We start from the raw sequence: 24786 nt of genomic DNA, 5'->3' as shown, positions 1-24786 counted from the left end.
TCCCACATAGATGGGATAAGGAAGCAGAGCTTAAGAACAAGTGAGATGCTTTGGGATAAGCTGGATCACTGTGCTAGTGCTTTTCTGTCATGCAGGAGAGGCAGTGACACACAATTAGGTCCTGAGTGTACCTCTGTGGGAGTCAATGGGACCAGTCTCCCTGCTTTGGGCCTCAGGTTATTAAAGAGAGGTAGTTTAGCTCAAATTGCAAGATGAGGAGAGGAGTGGAATAATGTAGCTGTGGTTAAGTTGTTTCCCACCCCTGTGACTCTGATTGGAACATTCAGTATGAGGCCCCTGAAAATTAAATTTTAATTTTAATGGAAAATGCTGCTTTGTCACAGGGTACCTGGCCCAGCATTGCATGTGTACTCAGTGAATTGCCAGGCTTTCAAGTGACCCTGCTGTTGCAGTTCCAACTGCCAGGAAGGAGAAGCAGGAGCATGAGGAACATTGCAAGACAGCTGACACAGACTGATGTTATGACACAATCTGCTAAACAGTCAAGGTTAGTATTTGTAGCTGGTGCCACCAGGATGCTTGCAGAGCTTCCATGGGTCAGCAAGCAATGACTCTGAGGCGAATTATTATTGAAGATTACTCCATCTTGTAGGACTTTGAAAGGTTCCTTTTTTTTTACTGATAACAGAAATCTCTCACATAGTGGAGAAAGGACGGCTGCATGTAGCAGGTGGTAGAAAATTTCTATTAGGGAAGAAGTTCTGGGCTTTATATATTGATAATTGTCTTGAAATGTTTCACTATCACATGCGAGCTTGATCCTTCAGTATAATTCTGACAGAACTGTCAGTGTGAGGTTTGCATTTAGATTTCACCAGATTATATGAGCTCCTGAAATCAAAATCTACTTTCCATGTGCAAATAAAGCTTTTACCACTACAGCTGAATTTATGTTAGGATTTTCTGAAATACAGTTTAGCCCACTGAATTTTTTAGAACAGCTTTGCTATTTTAGATGACTTTTATTTTTATCTCTGTGTGTGCCATTCTTCACAAAAGGTTTCACAAAGAAGCACCATAGTTTGTGTGAGTAGATTAAATATGTTGGCCAGCTGAAGAATATTTTCCTATAACTTTTCAAGTACAGCTACAGAGAAAACCAAAATCATGAGAAACATTTCATGTGAAGAACTTGGGGCTGATTTCAAGTCACCTGACTTCACTTTGGTCTTGCTATTTTAAATTACCTAGAAAATACCATAATCTTTTTTTTTTTAATACAGCTGGATGTGAGCCAGGCCTCTGGCTCCAGAGGTAAAGGGCAAAACCTAAAAAAATCCTGTCTGAACAGGCAACTCCACCCTCTTCCTCAAGTCAGCTTGGCCTCTTGACAGAAAGCAAGCTCTGAAGCAAATTCAAAATTCTGAACTCATACCATAGAGAGACCATTTCCATGAAATCTCAGAATGCTATTTTATCACCCTTTGTCATTCCTTGTAATCAGATAAAATGAATATTTGGACAGTGATTAAATCAAATTAATGATTTTAATTGCTTTTATCAAAGAGAGAAGCCCACACTGGAATTGAGCAATGTCAAGGGAAGGTGACTGCCTTATGAGCAGAGTCAAGAAGGAGCTCTGTGTTTTAATGCAGCAGCAAGGGAGATCATTCTAGCCGGGTATCCAATATAGGATGAGTGTCCCCTGAGATAGACATTTGAGCCCCACCAAAATCAGTCAGAGGGAGGAGTAGTAAAGGATTCCACAGGATTCTGGCTGCAAATCAAGGTAGGGTATGTGTGTGTGTGATGTGGAATAAAGAAGTTGATTCCTTCCTAGTAGTGGTTTGGGAGAAGCCAAAATAAGGCTCAGGAGCTCAAAAGTGCTGACACATCTGCCAGTTCAGATATAGCCTGAAGCTGTCCAGATGTAAGAAAGCCATCAAAAGCTACAAGTGATTATTTGCCAGATTTGGGCTCCTGTATAGTCAGTGGTGGGAAGTAATGGTGGTACCTCCAAGAGATGTCTAATGTATGCATTAGTTACTTCTTTCCAGTGGCTGCATAAGAAACCAAAGTTTGAAAGCCCTAAATAATACAGGATTCATGAGGATCCAACTTCAGATGCAGTAAGAGTCATCTAAAATGCCTTACGTGATAATGTGAGAAGATATGGCACAAAGGACTTAGAAAAGCTTATAAAACATTAAGAATGAGTATGTTCAAGAGGGAAAGATCAGCTCTCATCTAAGTGTATGCAAGATAAGATATATGAGTAACCTCTACATTTCACCAGTCCCATTTTGCTGTTGGAGGCCTGTCTGATCCTGTTACAAACTGGGGAAGTAGGGTTGGCCCCAACTGGACAAAACTGGTTTTCATCAAGAAGTGTCAGCACATTAAAATCAAAGCTTTACTCTGAGAAGATCCTACTGTCAGTGAACCAGAGTTGTTCACAGGCATAAGATACAGCTCAGAGCAAAATTGGAAGATCATCACAGGACTTCCTGTCCTTAGGGAAGACACCAGTTCCCATTCTACTCAGACCTTTCCAGCATGGCTTGGTGCCCAAACCACTGACTTACCATGATATTCTTGTGGAGCTCCTACACTCTTCATAAATAACTGCACATTCAATGGAGGAGGAACATCTTCCATAAGGCAGCAGAATGCTGTTATACCATTAAGCACTAACATCAGTGTCTCTAAGCTGTGATCCACCCCAATCATCTGCCACAGGACTTGACTGATTCAAGTAATTGACTCCAGTGTTCCCAATTATAGGTAAAAGAAATTTTCATGAGGGACACTTCACCAAGTTGTTGTAATAGTTCACTAAGTTTACTGTCCTTTTATCATGATTACATGTCTGACTGTATTTCTGTTTGGATCTTTAATTTCAGGCAATGTTAACTGTATCACAAGGGGCTCTCACTCATCCATTTAAGGCAATTGAAATTACAATTGAAAAATATCTCAGCCAGTAACCAGATAACTCAGAACATCGTATTTGTGATGTAAAAAAACAGTAAGTTCTTAATCTCAAAAAAGTGACAGCCTGACCCTGCTATTTTGGTAACCTTTAAAAATTGCCCATTTATGCATGCATTGTTTTCTAAATCCACACAATCAAGTAATGCTTTGATTCATTCTGCTACACCATTTTCACCATAAATTTGGTCTAGGAAGTCGATCGTACCAGCCAGGCTTTTCAGGAAGGGGACTGGTGGGGTAGAGGTACCTGTCTTTAGCAACACCACCAACTCCACATGCTTCTTTGTATTTTTCTAGTGACAGGCTTCAGCTTGACCTCTTGAGGAGGTGGTGTTCAACTACCAGACCAAATGAAAATCAGTGGAATTTGAACTTATATGCTGATAGGAAGGCATGAAAGTGCAAGGTAAAGTAATTCACTTCAAGTGTCAGGAGGACTAGGTTGTACCCAGATAATCAACAAACACATGGGCATAAAAAATTGAAGGTACAGGAATGTAGGCAAAGGTATGTAACATAGAAATGCAAATTTTTGCTATTTAAAATGTGGTTTCTCAAAAAACCAAAACAGACTGCAAACTGGAACAACACAGCATACCAAAAGAGAAGAGCAGCATGCAAAGAGGATAAGAAAGAGAAGACAAAGGAGAGGGACTAGGAGGAAGCTACCACTGATGACATGCTAGTGAGACAAAAATGAGCACTGACACATGGGCAGTCTATCACTGAGGGCACACATGTCCTCTGGCTTTATTGACCTTGCTAATCATTATGCGCTGGCCCTACTATCAGTCTGCTCACCTCTGTCCTTCCTTCTGATTATGGCCATTGCTTAAACGTTAGGCAAAGAGGGAGACACGTATGGATGAGGATACAACAATGTGGTTACAGTTATTACCATGTCTCTTCTAGTCAGCTGTTCATCTGAGGATGACTTGGGCATAGATGCAAGAGGAGAAAACCAGTCATTAACACCTCTTCTCAGTGGAAGGATAAGAGCTACAGGAGACTTGTGAAGGATGAAAGAGCTAACAAAATCCAGATAACTATCCAGACCTTTATTAAGTCCCTCAGCAGTAAACAAGCCATCTTGTAGTCTTTAGCTGAAACTAGCTTATGTTTTGCTATGCTTTAACAATTCCAAGACAGTTCTTGTCCCTTGACACAATATAAAAAAATTTGCACTCCAAACAGCAATTGTTGTAATAATAACAATACTTACATTTCATTATTTAACCTCATGCTATTCATTCATGAGGATTACTGCTTAATTAATTAACAACACTTAGCACTTTTCCTCTTCAATGCATCATACCAACACTACCTAATTAAGGACAGAGCTTTGCAGACACTTCACATCAGGACTTCCCTTTGACAGCTCTGCATCCAGGACTTGCCCACATGGTGTAGCACATGAATTCAAGTTGGAAGCCCTACTAACTTCATCAGGAACCAGGTAATGCCCTAGTTATCAAGTGACTATCTTTGGAAATTCCTTTTCTTTTCCTTGTGCTTCTGGTTGCCTGCTATTCACCCAGGGATCTAATTATTGGCTAATGTGATGGATGATAATGTGAACCTTGTATTAGTGTTATCTACAAAATGCTCATTCTTCTGTTAGTGAAAACCTTATTCTCAGTCACCTGGTTGAACAGCCTTTGGATAGAAAATGTGTTAACCAGAAAAACAGATTATAAAATGTCAAGTGAGAATTTTTAAGGGGATGGTGCTTTCAATCCATCAGTCAAATGCCTGCAGTGAAAATGCCTTTCTTGTAAGCACCCCAGGATGCTACAAACATCAATAGCCAATATAAATACAAAGCTTTTATGGTTCACTTTACAATTGGACATTGAACCTTTGAAACAGAAAGGAATTGAAATCATGACCAAAGATGATAATGTGCACAGGATTAAGTAGATAACACTGGTAGAAGCAGGAAAGTAATATGGCAATGGATGTCAATAGGGAGACTAAATCTGCAGATAAGAAGCCAGAGGAATAAAACAATTCTGAGTAAAATCTCATAAGCCAGCAGTAGCACTCGATACTTCATATCATTATTTCAAAACTGCTTTTTCTTCCCCCAGAGAATCAAACATGCTGACAGGTTTGTTCAGACCTCAGTGACTGAGTGGGCCTTGACTATGAGCACTGAACAAAGAGAGTCCTAAATATGCAGTAGCTCCAGCAAGGAGAATTATGTAGACAGTATGGAAATAAACTTCTGATACAGTCAAAGTGGAAGAAAAAGAAAACATTCATCACAGTTGAAGAACTTGCCTAGTGCCTCAGAGGATGTCTTCACAGGGCAGTGGCTGGCAGGGCAGCAGCCTGGGGCTGCTGCTGTTCAAAACCTACTCCAGAAGAAAGCAAGAGATCCAATACAGCAACATCGCTTCCAGCTCTGGGTACTGCTGTGGTGTGTCACATGCATATCACAGCTCACATCAGCTTGGTCAACCAGCTTTCTCAGGAAGCCCCTCTTGCCAGATGAGCCACAGCTTGATAAATATTAGAAATTTAAATGGCCTGGTTCTTTGAAAACTGATTGTCTTGAACAGAATCAGACCCAACCATTCTGGCACTGAAGCATTCCACAAGGATAACTGTGTGTTACTATTTACAGTGTTTTTGTGCCCAAAATATGCTGTGTTAGTGTTACTGCTAACTTCTAGAATTTAATTTAAGCTGCAGATGGATGAGACCCTTATTGCCATATTTACCCTCAAGCTGAGGGTCAGATATTCATCCTAGACTTTTCTGGACATGTGTTTGAAATTCAATACCTGCCTTTCATCTTCCCCCCATTCCCCACAGATTCTTCTCTCCTCACTCAGCTTCAACACTCCAATATTCCCTTGCCACCAGTTTCCACTGTCCAAGACTCCCTTTTGTCAGACACCAAATGAACTAACCCCTACGTTCTCCATCACTTGTTTGCCCTGCAACCCTTTCTACTGTTTACCATGTAGGACCCATCCCACACCCATTCCAGTCTGCCCATGCCCAATCCCCTGGACCACTTCTGCATTGGTCGAGCTGGATCTATTCATCTGTATGGTTACATTAGGTAAATCACATATCTTTCTTATTACAAGTTTCCTAACATTTAATGCTCAAGACAAAACCATCCACTATGGTCACTGTTTATCAGGAAAAGATACTTGTTAATTAGCATGCACATTGGATCAGACCATTAAAAAAATGCATTGTAAAGCTACTATGGAAGCTGATTCAATTTATTATCTTGGTAGCTGTGCTTCTGTTTCCAGCATAAGGCTGTCACGTGAACCCTTCTGATCACTTTTGTATTTACATTTGCATTGCATCTGTTCTAGCACTCAAAGCTCTGATGTTGTGGAGGAACACACACTGAGATTCTTCCTGACTGGGTTCAGCTTCCAGTACTGTAACTGCCGGGTGCGGTTCAAGATGTGAACCAAACAGACATAAAGAAAAACTGGTAAAGTCAAAAACCTGGCATTTGGAAGGCAGTTCTCAACTCTGGTGTATGACAAAAATAAATTTAGATGACTTATATAATTAGGATTTTACCTCTCATTCTGCTGTTTTATTCAGCCTGTACAATAAACCAGCTTGGTCTGTTTAGTCTGCCCCATGGTGTGTTGGGGTTTCCAAGTTTCACAGAACTGAAATTTCTGCTGTTCATAGTGTTCTCTCTGTAAGAGGTCACAGGGAAATGGCCACAGAGTACTCAGCAACAGATCAATGGTTGTCATGAATGTAAGTTCTAGAATGCATTTTCTCCCAGCTTCCAGTGTCTAATGTCATTGGGACAATTTATACTTTTTGGCTATCACAGCATCCTACAGCAGTGAATTTCAAAGTGATATTGACTGCACTAAGTAGTACATGTGCTTCCCCTGTTGCTTCATCAGAAGAAAGCGTTCCTGCTGCTGCCCCACCATGGTGCATAATATTGGCCTTGCAATTTAGCCTGCACAAGGAGCACTGGAGGGATTGTTTGATGATCCTAATCCGCTTGCCTAGTGAAACTGCTGAGCACTAAGGTTAATAATGAAATACAGGCCAGCAGAAGTAACCTTTAAAGGGAATGGTATGCCTCAGGGCAAATATGATTGAGAGTTACACTACCTATATGTTTTACAACAAGGCTGGTGAAGGGACTGAAGCACAAGCCCTATGGGGAGAGGCTGAGGGAGCTGGGGTTGTTTAGCCTGGAGAAGAGGAGGCTCAGAGGTGACCTCATCACTGTCTATAACTCCCTGAAGGGAAGTTATAGCCAGGTGGGGGTTGGTCTCTTCTCCCAGGCACTCAGCAATAGGACAAGGGGGCACGGGCTTAATCTCTGCCAGGGGAAATTTAAGTTGGATATCAGAAAAAAATTCTTTACAGAGAGAGTAATCAGGCATTGGAATGGGCTGCCCAGAGAGGTGGTGGATTCACCATCCCTAGAGATTTTTAAACGCAGATTGGACGTGGCGCTGAGTGCCATGATCTGATAAATGGACTGGAGTTGGACCAAGGGTTGGACTCGATGATCTCGGAGGTATTTCCCAACCCAATCGATTCTATGACTCTATGATTCTACTTATAATTTTATCACTATGCCTATTCTAAGCACAGCCTTTCAATTAACTGATTCTTAGGACTTGATATAGACAGTATTGAAACATTTCTGTTTTCAATTACTCATCCCAACCCAACTCAGATTTCTCACCTTTGTGGTCCACAATTTGACTGTCCAGTCGAAGGATGATGTGACAAAGAGATGAGAAAAGTCAATTGGACCCACTGCCATGTGACAATTGATTCCTGTGACAGGTCCTTGGTGGCCTTCAAAAATTTCACCAATGCCAGCTTTACTGCAGGAAGAAGAGACATTTACATGTAGAGTCATTTACTACCTAGTGATTTAACATAATTTTTCTTTATTCTTAGATTCATATTTTCATTTAAAGTTCTACTTAATCTGTGAATTTCTCTCCTTTCACTAAGGCTTTTACCTGCAGAGGTTTATTCCTATGGGCAAAATTAATGCTCAGAATCCAGCACAGGGACACTTTCTCTTACCTGAAAACTCACTTTACTACTTCTATACACACTGTCTACTGTAGCTCAAAATAAGATTTATGTATAATTATAAAATAATTCCAAGTTGTAATTACATTATAGCTTATGCCTCTGAGTAAGCCATTATCACAAGGAATAACCATTAAAATAAAAATGCGAATGTTAATGACTTATCATAAGCAATTATTTCTTCCTTAAATATCTAAAATAACTTCACAGCAGTCAATCAAGTCACTAGAAACCAAATGTTTTTTTCACAATAAGTGAAGGAACTGGTCCTGTGATCAGGTATCATACAGTCATTACTTTGAACAAGGGAAGATATGCATTTCATTAGTCTGAGGCTAGAATAGCTATTAGGAAGGGAAAATACAACACTGTGTAAGAGAGAATGTATACAGTTTTTTTCTTCCTCGAAGAAAATATGATGCCTGCTCAGTTGTCAGTGCTGTCTCACAGCGTACACAGAAAAGGGAATCATGAAATTACCCTTTTAGTTAGATTATAGAAAAATTCCGAGTGGAAGAAAAGACATTAAAAATAGCCACAGCCCTGATGAGGCTGTCAGCCCTATGCCAGTGTGAGTATAATTTACTGAAAGAGGTGTGGAGCTGCACTGGAGGAAATTAGTCCCTCATACAGCTAGTACAGTGTCCTCTCACCTCTCCTGTGTGGACAGAGTGACCTCCCTTAGGCGTCCCAGCCAGACCTTGCAGCATGTGCTGGAGCAGGGGCCAAGTCCTGCAGTGCCTCTGCAGTGCTGAATATAAAGCACACCTCTTATTTTATCCCCAGCTGTCTGCCATGTAGTCAGTGGCATAAGGGGAGTTCTGGAGCACTGAGAACACCTTGGGTGTCTGTTGTGCTTTGACACACCTTTTTCCAGAATAACATAAGGTTCTCCACTGTACTGGGCTGAAGGACAGGAGTCTTTGGAAATAAAATGGGGTGGTAGCAAAAAGTTCCAGGAAAGACAGGCAGAAGCAAAAAAGCTTTGTCAATGGTCAGCAGAAGTTTGCTATATGAGTACAAAATGCTGAATCTCACCTTCCATGACGGCAGGCTGTATAGACTGTTCCCTCTTCACTGCCAACAACAAAGTTATTGACATCTCCTGTTGGGAAAGCCATTCCTGTAACTGCCACTGGTTTGGACTTATTGTATACGAGCTCCATGCTCTCCTACCAAAACAAGTTTTTGTTATTATTCTGTGATCATCCTTTTGTTAGTCGGAGGGTTTTTTGTTGGGTTTTTTTTCCCCCTAATTGGTTTCTAAATGTTGCATGGGGTAGCAGGAGAGGAAGATGAAATCATTTGACCCAGTCACAGGACTTTGCCTTCTACATAGAAAGTTGTGAGAAAATACAGTGTCACAAGGATGTTCCTGCCATCCCCAACACTATCTGTCACACATTTGAGACCAGCAGGAAGGCAATGGTCCTTCCTGTATCATTTAAAATCAGACAGAGATGACAGGTGAGAATTCAAAATCTGATGGTGCAGAAACTAAAGGTAATACCTTAATGGTTACACTTCCCAGCCCCAGGCTTGAATAAATCATGCAATACTCTTCTATTTACAAACATTTTGGAAATCAATTGTTAGGAAGCACATGTAGTATCAAGTGTATCTGAGGCATTTATTGTACTGTGTCATTTGTCCCTTTGCAGAATAAAATTAAAAAGTTGGGGTTCTTGCACTACTACCATTCTAAGCATTACTTTTCAGGGATTTTCTGAGATAACCAGAAACATTCCCTCTAGACTTCACCATCAAGCTACAAACCAGCAGGAATGTTTTCTGTTTTCATTTGGTAGCTATATTTCAAAGTATATCAGCATGTCCATTTTTGCTATTGCAAATACAATCACCATGAACAGTTTGTGGCTGTTGCAAGATGCGTACCCTTTGAGCAGACTTTGCACAACTTTTTGGTTTTTCAGCCTAACTAGTGCAACCAAAGAATCCACAAAAGGGCTCAATGATTTCATTTTCATTTTTAGCTATTTAAGTGGGTATGTTTTCTATATTTTAAGTGCCGAAACTGCTATTCTTCTAGGGCCAAAGCCTGTAGGGCTTTTCTCAGAAGGGTTTTTTTTGCTGTAACTAAAGAAAGTGGGTGTCCCTGTGATAGGAGAGCGATGCAAAACCATGAAGAAATACTTTTGCTTGGTGTATACTTTTCTTTGAAACACATTTAATTCTATTATAAAGGCAAAACATGGAAAATGTATTGGGAGAACACCCCATATTTCTCTGAATATATGTGTGTGTGTGAGAGAGAGAGAGAGAGAGAGAGAGAGAGAGAGAGAGAGAGAGAGAAATTCTGTGATTATGGAAGGCAGACTATATCTATTTTTGCAAAAATCTTCTGGGGTGAGATTGTCATTTAGTCTCTCTAAATGGCCATAGCCTGTCATGGACTCTCTCCTCCCAGCACCCACACTACAGCTGCACACAAATGCTCTGGATCTGTGTCTTTGGAAAGTTTCATACTGACACACATCAGCAACACTTTACTCCTCCCAATATAAGCTATGGCATGTAGCTTGGTGTCAAGTCCTGTGCCTTTCTTTTCTAGATCACCATGAGCCATGTGCCAAACTTCAGCGTAATGTGGGGTGTGTTCCCATCCTTGTTGAGAGCCAGTTTTGGAGCAGGGAAATTCCATCTCAGTGAGGAGGTACTGAAACTCAGATGTTCACAGATCTGTGCTTTGGAATTTAGTATTCCAGCAAATGAATACTTAAGGGTATGTTTATATGAGAAACAGGGGAAGGGATTTGGGTGCCTGAACATGGATGTCTGGGCCATTTTAGATGCCTCCACTTCTATTCCAGAAGAGTATTGGATTTTCACGGTTCCAGGGCACAACTACCAAACCCCTCTTGTTGCTTTGGGCAACATGAGCACCGTGGTTGAACTTTGAAGTTGGCCTCACTTTGACTAGGGGAGTAGATGGGATGACTTCCAGAAGCCGCTTCCACCCTAAGATTTGGACAGTTCTGTATCCCAGGGTGGGTATCTGAAGTGGCATTTCACACTTGGATGCGATGTGTGATCCTCCAGAAGTACCAGCCTCTCTCTATGTTAACTGTAAAGGAAACTTGAACTGCAAGTTTAGACTTGACACTGACCAAACTTTTAGATGGCTGAGGCTGAGATAGATGAGTCCCAGCTCTTGTGTCAACACTGGAAAGCAAATAATTTTATAATAATTGCACATTAATGTATGATTAATGTATGATTAATGAAATCACTAAGGGGAGTTTCTATGTATCATTTTGAAACAAGATTAGATCCCATGATGCTTAGTAAAAATTATATTATTATTTTTCTAAGAAATTATGTATAAAAAAATTAGTGATGTGTTAGAATAGAAAATATACTACTTCAGAAGATAACACTTAAAAGATGCTTTCTGTACACCTTTTTCAGCATTGGATTCTTTGTCTAGTTTCCATTATTATAATCACTAGTGGTTTGGGCAATTTTCTCATGTTTTCTTTGATTTCTGATACAAAGGAGAGGAGTGGAGGAAAAGACAATAGTAGCAAACATTCCAGAGGAGGAAGATTAGTTCTAAAACTTTTGATTTGCATTGTTTGTTCCTTTGGCTACTGAAAGCAGGCAGAAAAGTGAACTCTCTGTATGCCTTGGAAACTGGTAGTGCCTAGGGTGTGTTCAGCAGCAGTGCAATCTAGTCCGTATTTGTTAAACAATGCTGCAGAATAAGTGCAATTTATACCACAGGCGACTTCTGTAATTACCCTGCTTTAAAATGGATTATTTCATTTTCACTTGAAACTGACCTATGTATTAACTTATTACAATAATTACATGATTTGTGGTAAAGGAAATGGGGTTTGGCTCTTACAGAGACTGCTGGAAGCAAGCTGTACTCTTTCAAGTGCATCCATTGGTTTTAGTTTGTATAGGATGTGAGGTTTGGGCTTTTAGGAGCTATGTTCCACTACGCAGGTATCCTGCGCTACTAAAGGTGATTTTTTCCCTGGTATAGGTGAAACCAAACCCACCTGTGGAGTTGAGAGCATGTCCAGGCTCCAGGAACACATTTTGCCATCCGTAGAGACTGTAATGAGATTGTGCGCATTCTGTGTTCCAACTACATTCACACAATACACAGGATGCTGAAAACACATTGACACTAGAAATCAGAGAGCCAGTCTCACATTTTCACAGATAAATTTCTAATGTCTCATGTTATTTTAAAGAACAATTAAGTAGTCACACAATCCCTGGAAAATACAAGCCTCGGCTTCTGCCAGATAGGAATTGTTTTGGGTTGTTTTTGTTTCATTTAAATTTTAACAAGTATGTTATGGAGGTGGAAATGTTTTCAAAGTTTCATTTTCCTCATAATAAAACAACCCAGCTGAGTAATGCTGCATTATGTGGATGATATTTCACCCACAGGGATATGTATCATTCTACTGCTGGCTTTTGACACTGAAAATAACAAGCAGAAAGAGGCAAATTGTCCAAACAGAATCCAAATGAAAACTTTGTTCAAGAAAACAGCTGCATAAAACTTGAACTCTGTCAGAATTTGCCTTGCATGCTGAGTATTTGGAAATGCACTCTGGCTGAAGAATATGAACAAGCCCATCAGCATTCTGCAGCATGGGCCGGTAACACCTTTTTGAATCCATTATTATAAACAGGGAGTGACTAAATTCAGGGTGTTTCACCTGGTTCACCATAACACAGTCATTCTATGGAGGCTGATTCCACTTAGTATGCATAATGAAATTTGGCCTGTTCCTTTTCCAAGGACCATGGTAACATTTTGAGCCTAAAGTATCATCTGATATGTGATGGAACCATATGAGGGATGGGTCAAGTTCAGCAAACTCCACAGTGAAAAATCAGTGAGGCTGAACAATAACTTTCAATTTCCTTTGACCTGTACAAGTGATACTGCTGAATTAAGGGTTAGACATATGAAAAATCAAGCACTGAAAAATTTAATTTTTTCTGCTCCTTTTGCCAATAAATAGAAGACCTGTGTTTCCAGAAAGAAAAAACTTTTCCCTAATACTTTCTTATTTAAAGAAAATTAGGACCAACTTACAAGAGATCCCTACAGAGCTTCTAAGCCAATTCCATGTAGAGTTAGAAATGTAGCATTTGCTCCTGCTGAAAGGAATGGCAGAACTGCCACTTATGTCAGACTACTTCAAGATCCAGCTGCAGGTTACCTACCCAGTCAGTGGGAAAAGGCAGAAATCTTCAGAGCTCTGACTCGCTCTCAGGTTCGATACCTGAGTGGGCCCAGTACATGTCCTCTCTTTAAATGCAAAAAGGGCAGCACCAGTACAAACAGCATTTGTGCACACACTGAGGGACAGAACAATTACTGCTGAAATGGTACCTTGTGCTTGGAGGTTATCTGTACACACCAGTAAGTCACAAGGTCCATTCTGATCCTGATTTTTTTCTTTCTCTCAAGATTGTCAGGCATCTGGTTTCTCACAGATCATCAAATGGACCCTAGCTGGTCCCTCACACATCTCTCACGATTACCCTCATATGATGGACCTTTTACTGCTTAGTGTTAATGACCCCAGTGCTAAACATGATTACTACATAATGATGTGTGAAATAAGCACAGATCTATTTTTTATGATGGACATCGGAATTACAGTAGTCCAAACAGACAAGGACAGAGTGGACGGAAGGAAGGCAAAGCAAGCAATGGACTATCTAAAATATTTAGCAGGGAAGGAGACAGTGAGCCATGTCTTTCCAGCAGCATCTCAGTGTGTCAGGTCTGGCTTTAATCAGGGCTACCAGCCATCAATTTCATGCACAATAAAACTCATGGCAGAAATGAAAAGATGTAAGGAAAGCGGATGTAAAAGACAACCAACTGTATGTAACAGAAAGTCTGAACAGACTCCTTCCTTTCAAAGGGTCGCTGCCAGCTTGCTTTTATTTATTTGGAAATGAAATCATCATGCAGAAGGGTTTTGTCTTAATTAAAATTTCCTGTTGTCCCAAGTGCAGATGTGTGGTGGGTGTGAAAGGAAATTAGTGAGTAAGCAGCGGGTAGAATTCTCTTTCCTGGTGAATCCAGGCAGTAATCAGTGATACTAAATTTCAGGAAGGTTTAAGTCAGTAAAAACAACATGATCTATCTGTTTCAAATAAACAAAGCAAGTGAAAGAAAAGAGAAAAAAACACATTTTTTTCACATATGTCAAGAGTTCTAATTAAAAATGACTATTCAACTCACATATCTAACAGTACATAAAGTAACATTCCTACAGTAGTTGTCTTAATTTAATCCTTTTTTTGTCTTGGCAGCTAGGATTCAAGGCAGCCTTTTGCAACCAAGACCTCATATGCAGTTTATGTAAGTAACTCCTATATATAAACATAAAGTAAGAACTTTTTTATTGTAAAATCTGATCATTCCTTAAAAACATCATGCTTCCTTCCTCATGTTAGACTGTTTAAACTCTTATTTATACCAATCCATGCACATAAAGTGCTCATCCACAACGAAAAGGAATTTATTTATCTTCGTCAAAAGCAAAACATTACATATTGTTCTATTGCAATAATAGAAGTACTTTAATATATAATTCCAGGAGGTACAATTTTGTCTTAAACTATTTTTGAGTGTAAACAAATTACTTCCCATTAATCTTTGCTTTTCCACTAGACTTTTAGTCCCAGTTGTTCAATTTCCAGTGATAGTCAGCTTCTTGCCACTAGTTTTCTGGTCTGCTACATCTCTAAATTGCACTTCCAGGAGAGACTGTTTCTTTTCATGCAGATTGAACAACATTAATGGCGACAAAATGAGCAAAACATTAGGGAAATGAAAAGCAATGTTGAAGTTGCAGCCCATGGCACAGATGATTAGATAATTACATCAACATTCATGATAGTGGAAATTTAGGGAACAATATTTGTACTGCGTGGTGCACTAAGTGTGTCTGTGCACACCTGTCGATTTTTAATATAAGAGAGTGGCCATGATAATACTGGCCCCACACTGAATCTTTCACATTAATTCACATGGCACGGCTTCTAGACCTGTCTTTTAACTTCAAGGATTATGTAGTCACAGTCAACTAAAATCTGAACCTTGATCTGCAAATTCCAAAGAGACTAGAATCACAGAATTATAAAAAGTGGAGGTGCAAAAATACCATCATGTTCTCCAACCCTTCCCTCTCCTAGAATAAGATTATTATTTTATTTCTCATAGTGCTTTTGTAGTTCAGTTCCTTATGTTTCTGAAAATCTGCATTTTTCTGCACTCTCCTATCATACTTTTACATTTTTCTCTTCCTTTCCACTTTCCACTAAGGAATTTCCCTAAGGCCACTTGCAAGATGAGCTACTCCACCTTCCACCTCTCTTGAAGAGTCTGCCTGAGCCTAAACTCTGGAGGACAGCTCAAGAATGTACAACATCTTTGTGCATAATGGACTGGAGGTCAGTGCAATAGCAGAGTGAGGACATTTTAGCACGCAATCCAGGTTTGTCTCTTTGTCCAGCACAATAGTCTCCTAACACAGACATCATCCTTGTATCACAGAGGAACTCTTCCTTTTCAGACCTTTTACATTACTGGTTTGCCTGTATATCTCTCAGACATCATAAGAGCCCATTTCCACCATCACCATCTCCAGGTATCTGTGTGTGTCAGCAAAATGCTCTCCCACATCATTCTATGGAAACAAACTCTCCCCTCAGTGTGCAAGCTCTGCCCTATGGCCCTGTCTGGAGTAAAAGACCATGGCAGGCATTTATGCATTCTGCTGTTAGAAAACAGAAGCAAAATGCCACACTCTTTTGAAAGGCACCAGTGTGACTTACAGGACTCCACTGAGACCACCACAGGTGCCTACTCTGCTTCAAAGGAGAAACTTGTGTACACCAAGACAACAAATGACTCAAATTGCCTGCCATGCTGGACTGACAGACATACAGTCTCCATAGTGACCTTGCTGTCTTTACAGACAATGGAGAGCAAGAGTTACAGAGTGTCAAACCCATCACACAGAGTCACTGAGCTGGCACAAAGGTGTCTCACTCAAGTGTTGTACTCAATCCTGCCTTTTCCTTGGAAAGGAGAACAATCTCCTGACTTGACCATACAAAGTGTGATGGTTAAGCACTTACAGGAGCTGGTTGTACATCTCTCTTTTTTCTTTCCTTTCAAGGGCCATACTTATGTTTTCATCTGTGTGGTAACCAGCATTGTAGATACAACTATACAGTTCTATTTCCCTACTGATGATTTCCTCTAAGGAAAGGAGGAGGTGATTTTTATCCTTACCGTGTGAGCAGCAGCAGATAAGGGAGTTCTCTGAACTGGAGTGCGCCTGTGACTGCGATTATCCCACAAGACAATTTGGCCAGAATATGTTCCACCAACCACCAGGTTTGGGTGAAAGCGGGCAAAACAGACGGACATCACGGATGACTGGAGGAAAAGAGGTAGGGAAGAGAGGGGTTACATGGTCAGTCATTTTCAATCCTCTCCTTAGGGAATCATATTGTAATTAGCATTTTGTATTTTAGGAATCACTGAATGAACTCTATCCATACTCCTTGAACAGCAGTAATTCTACTAAAGCCAGTGGGACACATGCAAAGAGCTAGCTTTGACTCTAAAATGTGTCGTTTCACTGGTTCTTTGGAAAATATACGCTATAGGATGAGTCTAAGCATGATGCTAAAAACCTGAGATAACCTTTCCATGACAGAGATGGGAAAGTACTTAATTTCATTTCTGAAAGTGAGAACTTCAAGTAACCAGATGCCATCTAAACAGAGGCTGGCATCTTGGCCCATGATATCCCATCAGGGAGAGCTGGTCTCCTATTGCTCCTCTCACTTTGAGCTCTGAAGCAATTTGAAGTGAGTCTGTGAGAGACCTTTCAGAGTTCATCTCAGGGTATGCTGTCCTCAGAGCATCAGCTGACAAGCCGCATCTCATTGTTTTCTCTGCTGCCGAGGTCCTCTTCTAATGGCAAAGGGAACCACACCTTCCTTTATAGTTCAAGCAGAGCTGAGTTTTTCCTTATCTTAATGACAGTTGAGTTTGTTGTACATTTTCTTTTGCTGGGGATGCTGAGGAACCAGACTGGTATAATGGTCACCTTGGCGACCTGGTGGAGTGCCCCACAAGCCAGTATGAAGATGAGTATCTACTCCAATTACTGCTTTCCAGTGTATTAAAATAACATACAATAGCTCAAGTTCTCAGGGGAACAGTCCCCAGAACCTTCATGTGCCAACAATCTACAGCCAAGAGCAACAAGCTGTAACTCCTTCAAGTCTTCCATTCTCTTCCTAAGGAATTATTTCCCATTTTTATATAATTGGTACTGGATGTTATGTTTTTGTTTTATGTAAATTGGAAAGCAAATGTTATAGCATTCATATAATTTCCTGAGAATTCACATACTAATAAAGACAGTTTGCAAACAAAAGCAAATGTCAATTTTAAATAGCAGTTTTACTGATGCTTTCTAGACGCAGAGTAAGGCTTGAACTACTGTGACAATTACAGTCAGAAAGTTAAATTCACTGTTAGTTTTTGCATTCTTAAAAATTCATTTTCTGGCTGTTCCCAATGAGTTTTGCAAACAATTTTTTTTTTATTCTAATGATTGGATATTTTGAAATGGTGGTGTTCCTAGGTGGGAACATGCTTTATTCAATGACAAAAAAGTTAACGAAATTACCATATTTCTGTTGCATAAAAAGCATTACAGACATTTAAGTAAACTTTGTTGAATTGGGAATATCAGAGCTGCCAAGCTGAACAATATCCAGTGTCAGCTTAGGTAATGACACTGTTTCTGGCAGAAGTGGATGGAATTGTAAGAACTTTGACATAGGCTGATGTATTGTCTTCTTTCCTTACTGATCCTTATCTGGATTTCTAGTGGCTAGATACTGATTTGAACTTACAAGAGACTTAAAACCTCTTCTGATAGGGCTAGAATTAGTTATGCTAACTCTTGATGTCTATAACTAAAGTAATAAGAATAAGGCAAAATGTGAAGTTTAAATACTTTTTACTGGATTTGTGTGGTTGCCTGGTATCTATTGTTTGAAGACAGATTATGTGCTAAATTAACTTAATAGGCATATTTTTAGCATACAGCAGTACATTTAGTACTGTTTTTTTGTTTTTTTTTAACCCAGTAAGATCATCAAGACAATTTAAAAAGCTGCCATTTTGCCTTTTTTTCTTCCCCACTCTCTCTGGATTCTTGTGGCCGTTCACTTGACATCTTTGATACCTTTCCTTCTTGACTAAAGCTTTTGCATACATTTCTGTGCTGTTAGTATAGCACCTAATGACTAGATGATTAGTGTCCATAAATGCCTACTTTAGTCCATAACTATCTAAGCACTTGAACATAGTAATTACACTATGGTCAGTGGTAGCAACAAGAAGTAGCTTCCAAACACCATTTCCAAAGGACCCAGCTTTACAGAAAAAAAACCCCACCTCTAAGGAAGAAGACGTGGGTACTGTTAAGAAATGTTTAAAAGCTCAGCTACACTGCAGCTGCCATCCAGTTTCCACAGATGCCCCCCATATTATAATTAAAACAACGCTACAGCACATGTTCAGCATTTTATCTCTTTGTTTAATGGCTTTATGAGCTGTTTTAATCAACCCCTCTCATTTCTTATAACTAAGCTGACAGATAGTCTTACATGAAGTGAAATAGCCAGATGATTTTAAAATAGTACAGCTCCACCACTGTGTACACCCCACAGCAGCTACAAGGCTCCACATGTATTTTAAGAAACCCCAATTCAAACAGTCATTCCACAACAAAGTTCTCAGTTTGTCCCAAACAAACTTGGGAGACTCTGAAGCAGGGCAAAGATGCCAAGTGGACAGTGTATTTTTAAACATTCTGTTTTCATGGTTAGCATGTTTTTGAATTCAGAATGCCAGAATACAGTTGAATGGTCAGGATATAAACTGCTAAACTTTGTTTTTCATAAAGTTCAAAAATAACCTACAGATGTGACATGGACTTAAGCCCTCTGCGCTGCTTCTACTTTTACACATTGCTCCAAAGTAGCTTGCAGTCTTCAAATGGTGAAATGTTCACATCCTTTTAATTATGTCAGTATTAGTTTTCTATCTAAGAAAAACTCCTGTCAAATATTAGCATTTAACAGTTTAAGGACTCCACTCTGTAGCACTTAATATAGTGATTATTTTCTTAAAATTAATGGTGGATGAGTAAGGACTGTAAGGACTGTAAGATCAAGCCCATTCATTTAATAACTTTAAAAGCATTCATTTCTTAGCCATAATGGGAGAGAGCAGCAGACAGGTCTCCAGTCTGTCTGAAGGAGAGCTGCACAAACCATTCCCCATAAGCTTCTTCTGCCTCCAGGCTGCCTCTTGTTTGCCCATTCAAGTTGTCTTGCTCCTCTAAAGGAGTGTTTTGCCACTGACTTCAAAGGGGGAGGATCCAGCACATGATCAGGTCTTTAAAATAACAGCATATTCCTTGTTGCTCTTCTGCCACACCTTTCTAGGGAAACCTCACAGTGTTTTCCAATAACAAAGGTAAAGCTTCACAGGTTTTCAGTCAGGGATATTTTATGCACTGTAGGTGCTTAGTTACCTGTTGTATAAAACAGAGGCAGCTAGTTCCATAGTGTTCGACAACAGCACATAAATAAGTGTAAGAGGATTCATGTCAGAAGGCAATTCCATGAGGAGTTTATTGCCCAAAGTATAAAAACAGCAATTAGAACAGGAGATTCTCAGAACTATCTTTTTATGGGTGCCACAGAGCATCTGCATCTTTCAGCTGGTGGGACTCACAAGAGATGGGCAAACACCAGTGACTGGTCATCTGCATTTCTCTGAATTGCACTGCACAGTGAATCATTTAATTGTTTACTTTAGCTTAATGCTCAGGTGTTTTCTCCCTCTATGTAAATACAGCCTAGAGGATTTTGCTTTCTCTGTCTCTCCTTAACTTTCTCAGTGGCCTTACTAAGGGCTCATTCTGTGACTTCTGGCTTTGTCATCTTCCACCCAGATGAGACCACCACACCAGAGCTGCAGCCTCATCCCCTGTGCGTGCTCTGCCTCTCTATGGAGGCAAGCAGCTCTCCAAGGACCAGAGGAGCAAGCCTGAATCAGTTTCAGGTGGGAGTACTGCCCAGACATAAGGGAAGAGCTCAGGCTAATAAAGCTGTTGTTTTTGCCTGGCAAACAAGTAATTCCTCCTTCCTGAATCCTAAAACTTCTGTTCCCAGCTGCTACAAGAACTGCACTGAAAACATAATTAAGAAACAAAACATGCAATGTATGTGCTCTTGTCACAGTAAAGAGAGGGCTGGCATCAGAAACAGAAACATTGCCTAGCCCTGCGAGAGGTCTACAGTAGGGGGATGAAGGAAGCACCCTTGGCCCCCTGCCTTGGTGGAGTCAGGTTGTCCCAGCCTGTGGGGAACAGCACTGTGGAGCCGCCTCTGCCTCCCTGCTCCTTCCCTCCCTCCCCCACTGATGCACTGATCCAAACAGACCCCAAGCCCTCTTCAAGTGGCTAGCAAAGCTGGTTTTTATTTTAGAAGCTTAATACAGTCCAGATTTGGATTAATGATGGTGTATCCCTTCAACCACAGGTACATGTGCTCAGAACAGACAGTCATTTAGCTCCTCCTTACTGAGAAGCCTGACCTCAGTACCCACATCTGATGTGTGTAAGGCCCTGGAGACTGAACTGTCTCTGCTCATGTCCATACGTTCGGATGGCACTCTGCCCAGTCACCAGTTGAGCAAGTTCACAAAGACCTGGGTGCTACATAATAATGACTCTCAGTAGGCAATGACTACTGCCTTCAGCCAGACCTTTTCTGCAGGAAACCGCTCCCGGAGCCAGCGCTGCTATACTGGTGCCATATGCCTATGCTCAACACCAGATGGATCTCAAAACAATACTTCATCAATGGGAAGAAGCGATCCAAGATGTTCACAGGCATTTCTAGGCTCCAGAATATTGGGTTATATTGCAGCACTCAGGAAACTCCTGGGTAGATTTTCTAGCTGAGTGAATGCATGTGAAGAAGCACTGCCATCAGTGACATGCTGCTCTGGGTCAGTCTGACACACACAATAGCGGACAATGACATCCATTGCAGCTGAGATGAAGTGACAGAACTGGCTTTATGGAATTAGCTTAGAAGGACTAAGAGCAGAGGGACAAAGCTGTGGTACTGTTGCATAGCTAGAACCATGAAAAGGTGCCAAACTTATAGTTCTTCATTAATAGGAACTGAAGAATAGGGAGTGGACCTCTGATCACCTATGCCTGCCATTCAAAGGAATAAATAAATAAAGAGAACTGACAAAACTACACATCCAATTTACTCATAAACTTTTGCTCTCACTCCTGCTCATCAAAAGCAGCATTTAAAGAGTCTGAGCACTCACAGTCTTACGGAGAGATGCTCAGCCTTCTTCTGGCAAGGCCATAAGGAGATAATTTCCTTCTTGCATTGCTACACACACTTATATCTGCCCCAGAATAGATATGAATGGTATACTTCAACTGCAAATTTGGATTAAAATCATCCTCTAGAAATGACAGCAACTGAATTACTAAATAAAGCCCTTTTCCCCTGCCACATCATGGGCTGAGAACCATTATGGAAAGTAGCAGTATCAGATCTGAACACTAGTTTGTCCAGTTTACTACCCTGTAGCACCCCTTTTGCAGCACAAAAGATGTGAGATATTTTAAAAGAGGCAACTGTAGGGTGACTTTGCTCTGGTCACTGATATATCTGGATTTGTACATTGAAATAGAGACTGTGTTGCTTCCAAGAGTCTTGCTTATTTTTAGTATAAGCTATTGTGAACCTGGATATCTTTGTGTTTTACATAAATGTTTAATTACAGTTAATAGTAAAAAGAAAAAAGCAGAGAGCATAACATCACAATTACAGCTGGTTTTGAAATTAAATTTGAAAAAAAACTTAAAACATGATTTATGTGTACCTAAACCTTTACCAAAGAGGTTACCTCTTAATTCTAAAAGCTCTAAATGCCAAGACTTCTGTACTGCTCCCTTCCAACTGTCTTCCTATTAAACCATAAAATAACATCTGAAAGATTTTGTGCTAGAGATTATTTCTGGTACCATACAAAATTTTTCTTTACTAAAAATAAAATAAAAGCAGTTGACTTCCTTCACGTATTAAAAAACAAAACAAAAACCAAACCAAACAAACACTTCTTCAACCCACATGTCAGAATCCTGTTTAATTAAAAAAAGGAAGTTTATACTTGGTTATGGTGTGTGTCGACATCCATCCCTTTGATTTACAAGAGTATGGGAAAGAACAGATTGCTTTATTCAGGAGAAAGAAAGGAGGGAGGGGGGCCCAGTGTGACAGGAAAGAGTGTAGGCTGTATTAACTTCAGTGCTTGTTAAAACATGAAGGATTAATGATAGAAAGGGAGGGGAAAATTGTGAATGTCTCCAGTTTAGGATCTTCAAAAATGTTTGGGGATTCTAAGAATGTCTCACCAGACCACATGAAAGCTGCACAGGGAGACTCAGCCACACGACTGCTCTAAATCCAAAGCTGGTATTGCTCCACTTATACCATCAAGCCAATGGAGCTGAAATGTAGCCACAAATTAAATTTATTTTTATTGAAAAAGTACTAAGTCCTTAAAAAGAAGGAAAAGAGTATGTCAGGAAATGCAGCTCTCTCTCGGCCAAGGTTACAGTGTAGATAACTCTGACGTTTAACCTCAGTGCTGACATCTGAGTATTGCAGTAGAATCAGAGTGCTCTGCCCAAGTCTGCAGAAAAGCACTATCCAGCCTCATGAGTTTCACCTCTGTAACTACAGGTTCAGCCCATGTAACTACAAGAGTAAAATAATGAGGAAAAAAGGCCACAAACTGTCTTGTCAAAAGAGAATCTACACTTCAGCCCTTTTGGAAAGTACATTTGCTAATATTACTAATTTGGTGGTGTCATGGTGACTCAGGAAAGAGGCAAAACTGCCTGCTGTATTGCAAAAGCAGATAATCATATACTTCTCCAATGTGATACAGGGAGATCCTGTGTGCCTTTATCCATAACTGCAACAACCAATCAGTTTGGTAACCCTGAATTACTACACATACACACAAGCCCGAGAATACTGTCTTTGCTGAGTATCATACTTCCTTTGTTAGACTGATGATGAGATGATTAAAGCCTGGAGAAATAAGGAGCAATTTCATAACAACACATCAAGTTTTTTTCCACCCAACTACTTACATACTAAGTACCCAAATATCTGTTTTCTCTGATTAGGACCTGGCTGCTTATCAAATTGCAGGGTGAAACCCTCAAAAGCCATGTGCCTGCCTGTTGGAGAAGCAAGCACTTCCTTGGTTTGTCTGTTTTATCTAGGTCGTGATACTTTAACAGTTATAAATAAGCACCCTTAATTGTTTTGATTAAATTACTGACAAGCCTGAAGTGATGGATCTGCACCATCCTTTCAGACCAGGAGCCTGAGGGCATGTATATGTGGGTGGAGTGCAGAGACCTTCTGCTGTCCCTGCTCATACGACAAGCTGGCCAGAATTTGGAGCAGATGGTAAGTGTCAGCTAGAGCATGGCATTCTGGCACTCTGCTCGCATGCAGCAGGGTTCAGTGGTTTCAGCACAGTATTAGCCAAAGGCTTCTGGACCAGAGCTGCAATACATGCAGCCAGCTCAGGATGTGGATCATGGTGTCACTGCCTGCCACCACCACTAACTATAGCTGCAAGTTCTTCAGGACAGAGACTACTTTGTTATGATAGGTTTGCAACAAAAATTTTACTAAGGTGTCTCAGTCTGATGAAGGCCTCTGGAATTGAAGAAATTATAGTGTTACCTGAAAAATTTACTTAGTGCAGTGGGCAGAAATGTCATTAGGTAAGAAGCATTTTTTAAAAATACTGCAAATGAAATACAGATGTAGAGAAGCACACACTAAAACATCACACAAACCAAAGGCTTCTCTAAGTGTTGTAGCTATGCAACTCCAGGCAAAAGTACCTATGAAGGTGAAGCCACTTCTGTCAAGCAAATACCTGGGGAACCTGGCTGTGAGGGGCAAGTCCAGGAATTTTGGTCACTCCTCCTGAATTGCTTATGCCTATTCTCTGATACTATCTGATACAAAACACAGCTGTAGTCTTGGCAGCTCAGCCCCATGTTCATAAAATGTCCCAGCCATTGGTCTAAGAACTTAAGCTTCTTGTTGCTGTGTACTTCTTCTCCAGGCAGAATCTCCTTTCTGCTGGAACCAAGACCAGGCTTCAGGAGCAAGGTTCAAGAGTCCTTGTCCAGGGGGGTTCCATCTAGCACTATGCAGAAGCAGAAGAAATCCTCCAGAGACTGAGGTATGGGTTAGGCTGGGATCTTGGTGTTCTGGACTCTTCATCTCACAAAGAAAACACAACAGATGATTACTTGATGGCAAGTGATGGAAATATCAAAGCAAGACTCTAGAGAGCCCACAGGGACAGCAAATTCCAGATTTGGAGAACAGGAACAGATACACGAGTTGTTCTTGTGCTGTGGTGGTGGCTTGGTGGTTTCTACGGCAGCAGTTCCTCAAACCAATACATTTGATCAACCAAATTATGTGAATCCACAGACAAAGTAGAAGCCAGTACAGATGCTGCACAATTATCTACCACTCAGCCTGTGAAGTTGGGTGTAGTAGTCACAGCTG

General features: G+C 40.4%; 1 protein-coding gene across 6 annotated transcripts in view; it reads right to left on the bottom strand.

The window, feature by feature from the left end:
- Window positions 1–24786, bottom strand: part of DYNC1I1 (dynein cytoplasmic 1 intermediate chain 1) — a 186508-nt gene that overhangs the window by 30886 nt on the left and 130836 nt on the right. For 5 of the 6 annotated variants that reach the window (XM_071560755.1, XM_071560753.1, XM_071560754.1 and 2 more), the window contains exons 11-14: window positions 16334–16480; window positions 12051–12164; window positions 9061–9194; window positions 7661–7805 (exon numbers count right to left, since the gene is read on the bottom strand). In XM_071560755.1, coding sequence (XP_071416856.1) covers window positions 7661–7805; window positions 9061–9194; window positions 12051–12164; window positions 16334–16480 — 540 coding nt within the window. The remainder of the gene's footprint in view (window positions 1–7660; window positions 7806–9060; window positions 9195–12050; window positions 12165–16333; window positions 16481–24786) is intronic. The other variant, XM_071560758.1, reaches the window with a different exon arrangement.

Source organism: Pithys albifrons, chromosome 7 (assembly GCF_047495875.1).
Source record: "Pithys albifrons albifrons isolate INPA30051 chromosome 7, PitAlb_v1, whole genome shotgun sequence".
Taxonomy (NCBI): Eukaryota; Metazoa; Chordata; class Aves; order Passeriformes; family Thamnophilidae; genus Pithys; species Pithys albifrons.
The sequence above is the reverse complement of the archived record's forward strand: the minus strand, read 5'-3'. Positions and strand labels throughout refer to the sequence as shown.